The sequence below is a fragment of the Hevea brasiliensis genome, unplaced genomic scaffold, assembly GCF_030052815.1.
Source record: "Hevea brasiliensis isolate MT/VB/25A 57/8 unplaced genomic scaffold, ASM3005281v1 Scaf521, whole genome shotgun sequence".
Lineage (NCBI taxonomy): Eukaryota > Viridiplantae > Streptophyta > Magnoliopsida > Malpighiales > Euphorbiaceae > Hevea > Hevea brasiliensis.
The window spans coordinates 14,527-26,920 of NW_026615053.1; the positions used below are offsets into that span (position 1 = coordinate 14,527).

The 12,394-nt window shown below is 35.3% G+C and overlaps 1 protein-coding gene across 1 annotated transcript; it reads left to right on the top strand.

The window, feature by feature from the left end:
• Positions 1 to 874: 874 nt before the first annotated feature.
• Positions 875 to 3,533, top strand: LOC110637396 (probable LRR receptor-like serine/threonine-protein kinase At3g47570). The gene is made up of 2 exons (XM_058142524.1): positions 875 to 3,341; positions 3,475 to 3,533. The coding sequence occupies exons 1-2, from the start codon at positions 875 to 877 to the stop codon at positions 3,531 to 3,533; spliced, it is 2,526 nt and encodes an 841-aa protein (XP_057998507.1).
• Positions 3,534 to 12,394: the final 8,861 nt, after the last annotated feature.

A 12,394-nucleotide genomic window follows, 5' to 3' on the forward strand; every position in this document is an offset into this window, starting at 1 on the left:
AAAGAGATTACTTTAAAACTTTTTTAGAAGTGTCTCATTTTGTCATGTGTTAAGAGAGGCAAATTCATGAGCAGATCCCTTGGTAAAACAGGGTTTCAGTAGAACCTCAGGCTTCGTTGCTCTCCTGTGGATTCTGGTCTTGGAGTTTTTTATCTGCTCTTTTGTTTTGGTGTTTACCATTTGTTTTGGTGTTTTTAAAGTTCTGGTTGTGGTTGGTGTTCTGTAGGTTCGATGTAAATGGATTGTTTATCGGCAAAGTTTTAGTCAGAGCCCCTCCACAATCTCTCTCATTTTTATTACCTTTATAAAATTTTTTTGCTTATATATATATATATTTCAAGCTCAAATTTACCTCCTCACCCTGAGAAATCCCAAAATCAAAGTGGTGGAGAAGGGGAACCTGTTCAAGCCAATGAAGTCAGGGAAAAGGAAATGAAAGGGAAGGCGAAGGCGAAATGCTCCTAATGCGTTAAATTTTAAAGACCGAAATCTACGTAATGCATTGGATTAAAATTAAGAAATTTTGACTTTATTGAGGTAGATAGAACTTGTTGAGCTGGGACGACCTTGACAATTTAACGCATTACCTTTATTAACGCATCTCACTTTTTGAACTAACCAAACAATTCTAATCGCTGCTTCCTGCCTCTTTAAACCAAATGAAGTTTAGTAAGCGCAGCTTTTATACATTTGTTTGTCTGCAAGTTTTTCTTTTCTTCTCTATTAACTTAGGATGCCTGCAAGCCGGTGCTTCAGGAAGAGAGACAGATAAACTTGCTTTGCTCAAATTCAAACAAGGGATAACCAGTGATCCCCATGGAATCTTCAACTCATGGAATGATTCTCTCCATTTCTGCCACTGGACTGGAATCACATGTGGTCGCAGCCATCAAAGAGTCACCTCCTTGGTCTTAGAAGGGCAGAATCTTTTGGTTCTGTGTCACCATATATTGGCAACCTCAGTTTTCTTAGGTTGATCAACCTCCAAAACAACAGCTTAAGGGGCGAAATTCCGCAGCAACTTGGCAAGTTGTTCCGACTGCAGAAGTTCTTTGTCAACAATAACTCATTAAATGGTACAATTCCACTCAACTTGACTCGCTGTTTCCAGCTCAACACAATATATTTACAGTGGAATAATCTTGCTGGAAAGATCCCAGAAGAACTTGGCTCCCTGCCAAAGCTGGAAAAGCTTGGACTTTGCAATAACCATCTGACAGGAGAAATTCCTCCTTCTTTAGGCAACCTTTCATCACTTACCACGTTTTCTGCAACATTTAATGATCTGGAAGGAAGTATTCCAAATGAGATGGGTCGATTAAAAAGCTTGAATAGTTTTGCCGTTGGAGTTAATAGATTATCAGGTATAATCCCTCCATCTCTTTTCAACATCACATCTTTGAGTTCTCTGGTATTTGCTGCCAATCAACTTAGTGGGAGTCTACCTGACAATATTTTCTTCACTCTCCCAAATCTTCAAGCTTTTTTAGTCGGTGGAAACTATTTGTCTGGCCCAATTCCAAATTCATTGTCTAATGCCTCTCAGCTTCAACTTGTTGATATGGGCAAGAACAAATTTGTGGGACAAGTTCCCACTAATCTTGGAAATTTACAGAGTATCTTACAGCTGAGATTCGGGTTCAATAATCTTGGAAGTAATTCATCGAATGACTTACTTTTCTTGACCTCCTTGACAAATTGTAGTAATCTACAAATCTTCTCTATCCCCAGAAATAATTTTGCAGGTGTCTTGCCAGACTCTGTAGCCAATTTTTCAACTGGGCTCATTAGATTATATATGGGAGGAAATGAAATCACTGGAATTATTCCTGTGGCAATGGAGAATCTTGTCAACTTAATTGATTTGCAATTCGAAGAAAACCTTTTCACAGGTTTCATCCCATCTCAGTTTGGAAAGCTTCAAAAGCTACAATCATTATTTTTAAGATACAATCAATTGTCTGGTCAAATTCCGTCCTCCATTGGTAACCTCACTCAATTATCTCGTGTATTGATGTCTGGAAACAAATTGGAAGGAAGCATTCCTTCAAGTATTAGAAATTGCCAACATTTATATGCTGTACATATTGCAGAAAATAGACTCAGCGGAGAGTTACCTGAGGAAGTTTTAGGTCTTACTTCTTTATCAAAAATACTGAACTTATCTTTTAACTCTTTCACTGGGCACTTACCAACAGAAGTGGGAAAGCTTAAAAATGTAAATACACTAGATATCTCAGAAAACAATCTTTCAGGTGAAATTCCTGAAACCATTGGAGGTTGCTTGAGCCTAGAATATCTTTATATGCAAGGAAATTTTTTCCAAGGAACCATCCCTTCATCTTTAGCTTCCCTTAAAGGCCTTCAATATTTAGATCTTTCGCGAAACAACTTGTCAGGACAAATTCCCAAAGATCTCCAAGAAATCCCTTATCTCCAATACTTGAATCTTTCGTTCAATGATCTTGAGGGAGAGGTACCAGAAAGAGGAGTATTTACTAATGTCAGTGCATTATCACTGATCGGGAATAACAAGCTTTGCGGTGGTGTCCCAGAACTTGGTTTACCAAAATGCCATACTAAAATCTTGAAGAAAGTGAAATCCCACACTCTTAAGCTAGTGGTTGCAATTGCTTGTGTGGTTCCAACTCTGCTTTCGATTCTGATCTTTTTTCTTATTCGCTGGATGAGAAAATCAAGAACCAAGCCTTCTGTTGCACCCTTAGAAATGAACCACCTTCTAAAGGTATCTTATAAAGACCTTTATCAAGGAACGGATGGATTCTCTTGTAGCAATTTAATTGGTTCAGGTGGCTTTAGCTCTGTGTATAAAGGATTTCTACCTCAAGTCCAAACACCAGTAGCTGTTAAGGTCCTCAACCTCGAGCAAACGGGTGCCATTAAGAGCTTCATGGCTGAATGCAATTCCCTGGGGAATATAAGGCATCGAAATCTTGTTAAGCTCTTAACATGTTGCTCCAGCTTAGATTACAAAACAAATGCATTCAAGGCATTAATTTTTGAATATATGGGGAATGGAAGCCTAGAAAAGTGGCTGCATCCATGTGCAGAAGGTGAAAATCAGAAAAGAAGCTTGAACCTTCTTCAAAGACTCAATATCGCCATTGATGTAGCATCAGCATTGCATTATCTACATGACCTCTGTGGAAAGCCTATCATTCATTGTGACCTGAAACCCAGCAATGTTCTTCTTGATGATGACATGGTTGCTCATGTAAGTGATTTTGGCCTAGCAAAACTCTTCTCAATCAACAGCAATTTATCTCTGAGTCAAATCAGCACAACTAGAATCAATGGAACCGTTGGTTATGTTGCTCCAGGTAATTAACAACTATATAAGCATCTTCCTCAATTTTTCTTCTTTTTCTTCTAATTCTGCTTCTTCTTCTTCCCTTAATAGTCTTTTCTTTTTTTTCCTTTTATCATATAAACAAAAATTGATATGTTTTTCAGGACCACCGTTCTATATCCCATCTCCAAGCCACATTCAGTTCCATATAAATTCCCCCTGAGGAGTTATATGCTCAATAAAATTTAACTTTCACCTATACCTGCTCTAATCAAGACCTGTTTTCCCAGTTTGTTAATTTATTGTTAGTCAACAAATGATGAACTTATTATCGCCATATTAATTTGATTACTTTTACATACATGTAGAATATGGAATGAGTGGTATAGCATCGAAAGAAGGAGATGTTTATAGTTATGGAATTCTTGTGCTAGAGATGTTCTCAGAAAGAAGACCAACTGATGAAATGTTTAAAGAGGGAATAAATCTCCATAATTTTGTAAAGGCAGCATTGCCAAAAAGACTTTTACAAATTGTGGATCCAACCCTTCTCCCTAAAGAAATAGCAAATGAAGAATGTGATGATGATGCCACAATGGAAGCAGAAGAAACCAATCACCATGAGAACTTGAGCCATGTTACAACAAATTTGAGACAATGCCTAGTTTCAATGCTTGAAATTGGAGTTGCATGTTCAATGGAATCACCAATGGAACGAATGAATATGGCTGATGTCATGAACAAGTTGCATTTGATAAAGAAAACTTTTCTGAATATTCAGATGGAGGGTGATTGAGAGGTAATTCTAAAGAAAACTTTTTTTTTTTTTTTCTTGACGCAACATAATAGATATCTAACGGGCTCAAAATAACATGGGACTAAAATCCATTTTGACTTGCATAAAAATTATGCAAATAACTTAACGTTATCAAAAGGGAAGGGGGTTAGTGGGGGCAGGGGGCCGTGGCCCCCATATATGTATATTCCTTAAAAAAATTATTTTATTTTAATTATTGACCCCTCTGATAATTTTTATCATTTTATTATATTATGAATAATATGAAATATTTAATTTTTTTTTAATTTCATCATATATTTAATAAATTTTATAATATTGAATTTTTCAATTTTTATTAATTTAATTATAATTTATTATAATATTTTTTGAATAGATAAGATTAATTCCTTCAAAATATAAAGATAACAAGCATAATTAATTATTTTTAAATTAATTTTACATTTAACAATATCTCAGAGTTAAAAATTTTATTTAGTAGAGCTACTTATTTAATTCATAAATTTTAAGTATATTTAAATAATTATATTTAAATCAATATATATATATATAATTAATTTTTAACAATTAAAATTTCAAATAATTGCAAATAATTAATTTTAAAAAAATAAATTTTAATAATCAAGACATTTTATAATTATTTTAATAAATAATTAAAATGATGATTGTAAATTGAGAATATTATTATTTATGCTACCTTATAGAATTTAAACATAAAATACTTTTATGTATATATCAAATTTTCATTTAAATTATTTAAAAAATCATATAATCTTTTCAGAAAATAAATTATATAGTTACTTGAAGTCTTTTCACGTATATTAGTTCAAAATATAAAATTGCCCCATTTTATTTTTTTTAATTAAATTTAAAGTAAATATACTGAAAATCATTTAAAATATTTTATATATTATATATTTTAAAATATTTTTATAAAGTTAATCAATTGACCACACTTAATAGCATGTAGCTCTGCCCTTATATTAGTCCTCTCAAAAACATTTTTAGCTTCGCCACTGAACGTTATAGTATTGTTTCATCCTCCCTTGAAAATTCTTTTCGATTAATGGTAACATGACCAACTTGTTTTTTTACTTGACTTGAACCACAGGTGCTTATCGTTTCAAGAGAAAGTCATATTGAATCCATTTCTTCTGGTTGTGATATATGTAAATGTATCTTTCTTAACAATTCTCCGTTGTGCTAATAATTGATGCTATACTGAAACAAATTGTGATACAATTTGAGTACTATTAAATTCTAGTTGTGATCTATGCAAATATATCTTTCTTAACCTTTCTTCGTTGTCATCTTGTTTTTGTATTTTTTTGTAACAACCCAGAAAATAAAAAAAAAAAAGAGGTTGATTTGAGTTTACGGTGACAAAGGATTTCCACCGCCACCGCTAACATTTAAAAAAAAAAAAATAAACGGGTTAAAAATCGGGAGGAGGAACCCCCCCCCCCCCAATTTCTCTTCTCTCCTCTCCTCCCCTCTCTTCTTCTTCTTCCTTCTTCGGTGACCGGCCGGTGACCTCCCAAGCAGCTCCCCACCCGGCCGGTGACCCTCCGGCGACGGCCAAACACCAGAAACGGCGGCAAGAGAGGGAGAAGACAGAGAAAACGCGCGCACAATGGGCAGCGGCTTTCCGGCGCGATTCCGGCTTCATCCGACGTCCGATCGAGGCGATTCAGGTGGCGTTGGAAAAGCTTGTTCCGAGAGCTTTCTTTTGATACCAATTTTGCAGCAAATGAAGGTCGGATGAGTGAGATATGGAGGATAGAAGTTTCAGGTTTTTCAAGCTTTTTCGTCAGATCTACGACGATCCGACCGTTGGATCGACGATCCGAGACCACCTATGGACTGAGGAAGAGGAGAGGAACATGGTGGTATAATCAGATCCGGCAAATGTCGCCGGCGACCGGTGGCCGGCCACCGTGCGCGGTGGTTCCGGCGGTGGCTCCGGTGGGCTATGGAGATTATTCAACTTCCAGAGGCTTCAATTTTTAGAATTTTTGAGATACAGATAAACTTCGGGTAAGACTATTTTTATTATTTCTCTGTCTGTAGGGCATAAATACAGTGTTTCTTAAACAAGAAAAATTGGAAAAAAAATTCTAAGAAAAATATATGATGAAAGTAAAATTATTTGGAGATATTCTATGGTGTTTGTTGAAATTTTGAGTGATTGTAGAATATTTTTGAAAAAAATATAGATGGATTTTAGTTAGATTTTTAGCATATGGGCATATAAGATTATTTGAAATTAAGATAATTAAATTTTATATAATTGGTTGAAGCTTGAGGATGGAGGTTTAAATATGTGAATATTTAATTAGGTTGAATTAAGAATATGTTAGATGTTGGAAACTTATGGAATCGAGTAAAATTCTTGAATAAAATATTCATGGGTGATTGGAAAATTACAATTCATTTTGCAATAGCCTTATAATATTATTAAGGACCGCAGGGCAAAATTTTAGAATTTTTAGAGCATGTTTGTGTGGATTTTTACAAAATGTCAATTATAGGGACTAAAACGTAATTTTTAAGGTTGTGAGTATTGCTTGGTTTGGAGGGCCCAGGAGGGGCCATATAATGATGATGAGATATAAGTTGAATTTAGAAGTGTTATTTGAGCCTTTTACAAAGTTGGGTAGGTCCTGTGTATAGGGAAACTCACTGATTTCCGGCATGAATTAGGTTGTCTATTGCCTCTTTAGAGTTTTATCTTAACTTAGTACTAATAAATTTATAATTTAATTATTAGGTGATCGAGGTCAGCTATTTTTCTGCATCCAGCAGCCACAATAGTCATCGGTGCACTGTGAGTAAAATATTAATTTTAATTGTAATTTCGATATTATTATATGTTCAAGCATGCCCATGCATCACTTATATGCATATATCTATGTAGATAAATCCTAGGCACGATTTATGTTGCATTCATAACTGTGAAAGTGCCATGTATGTTCATGTGGTAATTTGGAGCAGTGTGTGTGCGTTGGCATGCGTGTGATGTGGTGTGGACTATGGATAGGACGGGTAGTCACGGCTTGAGATCTTCGCTGGGACCTGATCCTTCGGGGGTAGTCACGGCTTGAGTTCTTCGCTGGGACCCCGATTTGGTTTATTAAGCGAAAGTCCGGCTTGAGTTCTTCACACAAAGTTGGATTTAAGAGAGTCAGATAGGGATCAGCTCCCATATATTATGATTGATATTACTGGGTGTGTGAGTGCTCCAAATTACCTTTTTGCTGTTATGATGTGAAAATATTGTTGATGTTGCATTTCACTCTACAGGTTGCATTAGTTTTAGATAGTTATAGAGATTATGGTTAAAATTGATATTTTACTCTCTGAGTCGAACGCTCACTCCTGTTCAATATTTTTCCAGGCCACAGGAGGAGTTATTTTACAGAGCAACCTGCTTTCTTCCTTGCAGGTTTAACGTCGATTATTTAATTGTTTTATTATTTTTCAAAATTTGAAATCTAGAACTCCGCATGTGTTAGTAATAGTGTGGACCTTGTTAGAGATTGTGTTAATTTAAAATTTTGAGACTAATAAATGAAGATTTGTATGGCATTTAAACAGTTTGTAAATGAGGTAATAGGGTTGAGCGAGGCTCCCCTTATTTCAGTTTTTGATGGCTATCGGGTTGGGTTGACCCGAATAAAAATATTTTATTTAATTGTATTTACATGTTGGACCTAAGTTTTTGGGCCTTAGTTATGGATTTGAGGAATAGTTAGGCTTACTACGGGCCTCGGAGGCTTTAGGCTGGCCCAGGTCCTAGTGCCGGTCCGGCCTATAGGTTGGGTCGTGACAAAGTTGGTATCAGAGCATAGGCTCTAGATTCATGGGAAATAATATAATTGGGAGTCTAAAAAGGAGTCTTGTTAGGATGTTACATGCGGAGTATAGGATTCTGTTTCGTCTTTTTCTGTAATTCTTTGTTTCTAGATTCTGCGTTATACCTCAAAAAATATAAGAGTACCTCAGTTAGTGTCTTGGTTTTCGTGGAGTACATAGAAATGTGAAATAGAGTTAGTAGACATGTGAGGTCTATCATGAGGATACGTACTCCAAGAAATGCTATGTTTCTGTCTGTATGGGTTTAAATGGTGTGCCCATTTCGTGCAAGGCACGAGTACATAAAGGTGAGTCTTGAAAGTACAGTTGCCATAGATAAGGATGAGGGTACCATCGCTAGCAACATCGTGATGACCCAATAATAAGTTTATGATAATAGAAGATTCGAGAGAGATAAGAAATTAAGAGGCCTAGTCAACCAGACGATCGTAGTAACTATACAATGTTCTCGATGTCCGCCTGTAAGTCGCAGACATGCGACCGACATGAGATTATTGTGTAGAGCCGGCATCCCGTGGTGCTCCATAATAAGGGTGTTTACGGATGGCCTCTGTTTTGGTACAGTAATACCAGAACAGAGTTCTATATTTGCAGAGGAGTTGGAAACTCCTGGTTAGGGGTCTAGAGTTAGGATATCGAAAGGTCACAGTTGGGTGGTAACTAGAGTCAGTGACCCAGTTACCCTAGCATGAGCTAGAATTGCATTAAGAGTTGCTATCAGACCAGAGGTTTCGGACTAGTTGCAAAGTAAAGGTGACACTTATAGAGTGAGATCATCTAGTCTTCAGTATGGAATTTTGGATCATTTCTATAGTATGACAGATTTATTTACTTAGAGTTTAGTGAGAATAGTATACCTCGTGTGTATCAGCAAGGTGTAAAGTACAACCCTACTACCTAAAGAAGGTCAAATTTATGAATTGATGATTTACAGAGCTATGATATGATAAAAGAGACATTAATTTGACATGGTTTTGGGCAAGGTGGTAAATGTAGTACCTTTGTTGCAGCAAGTTAGGGTATAGTCCTATCTTTTCGTATGGGATCAAAGTTATTACTAATAATGGTGACTAACAAAATAGTACCACTTATGGGACCGTAGAGTGTGGTAGAGAGTAGTTGGCTCGGGTATCCTACAGAGGATACAAGTTCTATTATAGGGATCATATATAATTAGATTATGATGGATGTAAATCCTTTGAATGGGATGACGGGTTTGGGTGCCCGGAATCTTAAGTTTTGCCTAATTGAGTAAACATGGAAAATAATAATAATAATAATAATAATAATAATAATAATAATAATAATAATAATAATAATAATAATAATAGCAACAAATAAATAAAAATTACTGCAGAATCAGTTCTCGAGGTAATAAGGGTATTATGTAAACTAAAGGATAAGAATAGAAATCATACGATAAAGGTACGACTGCAATTTTCTGAGTTCCTTTCTAACTTCGTATTGTTCAAAACAATAGTATAATATAATTTTAACAGTATTAAGAGTAATAAATTAGCGAAGATAAATCACAGAAGGCCAATGGATAGAGAAAGTGCAGAATGAAGGTTTGGACAATTGATTGCAGATGCAATATAATCTAAATGCCGCTGGAAGTGCTAGCTAGAATGGTCAAAGGACCAATCGAGTAGCACAGATATGTGATAACGCGGTAGAGACTCTGAAAGATATAGTCAGCAAGTACAGCTGTAATGTTAGGAAGAAGAATGGAACCAGGGATAGAATAGTCAAGTTCTATTTTGGGTAAGACAAAGAAAATAAATGAAAGGACAACCTGAAGGGCGCAGAATAAAAGGAACAAAGTTAAGATATAGGGTAGGCTAAATGTTATTCTTGGCAAGGTGAATGACAATGGAAACCCAAATGGACCATATTAGTGAGAATAGTGATAGAGGTGTGGAATCTAGTAATGTGATACTCATAGCATGATGTAGTGAGGTAGTGTCAGATCTAAAATATAGAGCTTGAGTTTCATGATTGGATCATACTCTATTTATTCCTATTTCTAAAGTGAAGTGGATAGTAATGGGGCAAGATTCTTTTAACTTATTAACAAGATCAAGAAGATTAGGAAGGAATACAATAATAATGAGCAAAAAGTAGAAGGTGTGTGATGATATTGCGGACTATCTAATTAGGCAGAGAAAGAGAAGTTAGTAAGCAGTAAATTGAATAAAAGTCAATCTAAGGGATCAAATAGGTATGATGAGAGGAAAAGAATGATAGATAATGACACAGAGGCTTTAGGTTAGACTTTTGAGATAGTGAAAAGTTAGTTAGAGGTTCGTTAAAAATGTCAGGCAAACATTTTTAGTGTGACTACGTAATCACTTTGCAAAGGAAGCAATAACTATGTAATAACAATAGGGGTAGAACGAAAAGTGACAAGTATGGGTAGTTATAAATCACTAGAAAGTTCAAGGATCAAATTAATGACCATAGATAAGGGTGGAATTAGTGTTGGAAGAATCTATTAGTAAGAGAAATTTTTCAGAATTCAACAAAAGTTAAGGGCACAATATAAACGATGATAGATATGAATCATAGGTCGAGTATAAGTAAAGTTAATAAATTATGAAATATTATGTCAGGAAGGTCAATGGTACGGTAAAGGATTCATGCAGATGATATCTTATAGGTAGAGGACAATTATGCTAAGAGATGATACAATTTGAAGAGAAAGACCAAGAAACATAGGTTAAACGTTATTATATGGACAATCGGCGTAGTTGAATATAAGAGGATATTTTTCTTTCTTTTCAAGTTTAGCTTGTGCTATTGGTTCTAGAGGGTTATATAAGGAATAGAGACTGAGTCAAGGAGACCTAGTTATTTGAGAGTTTGGTAGGCACCAATTCATACATAATTTCCTGATATGATAATGACAGTAAGTACGTACCTAGTGTTAAGTATGAAAGGACGATCAGAATAGTGATAGGAGTCAAATGGAGTTAGCTACCAAGGCTTGCAACCGTTTTAAACTATAAGCTAGAGGAAGTACTATTTATGGATGAGTTTCAATAGATGAAATTGTTTCTAATGGGAAAAGTTGAGGCTGAAGTTTGGAAAGCTATAAGCAGTATACGTGATTATATTAAGGAGAATGAACACATTAAGTATTTTGTTTAGAATTAAGGCATGGCACACATTTCCCACAGCCGTGCTAGTTCAGATGGAACTTATAGTTTCAAGGGCTCCTATCTATTCCGGATGAGCAATTCCTACTGAGGCTGGAGGGGAATGATAATGTTCTGATAGTTAAATTGGGAAAGGGGATACAAAAAGAATTTTCTATGGTTAATTATAAGTGTTACAAAAGGTAAAGAATGTGTTGGTAGGAGTAAATCGTAAGGTTAGAATTCGAAGTAATAGAACTAGTAATCAAGATAAAACTAAGAAATAAAGTGAAAGTTAAAGTTGATGATGGGATGGACATTCTTGAAGGAAAAGGTGTAAGGGTGAAATAGGATTAAGATTTAGGAATAAGTGCAGCATGTTGAAAAGATATCAACAATAGCAGAAATAGGAAAAGGAAGTGGATAAGATCCAAAGGATAGGAAGAAAGCTCGGTGAAGCTAGTTATAATAATGAGGATAAGAAGGAATAGGTATGCTAGGAACACATTAAGAGATATTTGGAATCAGTTATTATGAGATAATAGATTAAAGGAGTAGTGGAGCCTCGATCTAAGTGTAAATGTATCAGAAGGAGGCCACATAATAAGAAGCTTTATGAAGAAGTCAGGATATTCTCATTCTAGAGGAGGAATGAGAAACGATAAAGTCGCATTAGATTGAGTTGTCAGGGAATATAAACACTTTTGTTACCTAGAAGGAGAGACCCAGTTTACTTTCTAATGTTGATAAATGATACACTTGGCCCTTGGAGGAGACTCTACCTGACTAGTTACATAAGATGGATAGAGGATTGGTCTAAATACCTTAGTAATGACACAAAAGAGATTAAGAATTTGAAGTAGCATGGGAGTGAGAAGATTTATAGGTATTGACCACTGAGGTCATAAAAAGAGTGAAGATCTCGAACAAGATGCCTGGTTTAGGTGCTACAGGAAAGCTACTCATAGGATACCATAGAATAAGGAACATAAGTTATGCCATTGGGGAAAACAGAAATTATTAAAAACAAAGGAATGATGACTGAAGTCACCAAGAGATATGTTGGGGCGTAATAAAAGTGAGGTAAGCACCAAAGTTGATTGAAGTTATGAGACATCAAGTCAAGAACAGTAAGGTATAGCGAATACTTGAAATGTCAGAAAAATGGTCAATAAATAGTTACAAGATAAAAGCCCTCTACAAAGAGATGATGACAAATAGGACACTATAGTAGAATCAGAGAATAGTAGAATTTCATATATAATATACGAAGAG

Coding starts and splice junctions, on each gene's coding strand:
- LOC110637396 (XM_058142524.1), top strand. CDS start 875: ATGTGGTCGCAGCCATCAAAGAGTCACCTCCTTGGTCTTAGAAGGGCA. Junction 3,342..3,474: donor CGTTGGTTATGTTGCTCCAG/GTAATTAACAAC, acceptor TATGTTTTTCAG/GACCACCGTTCTATATCCCA.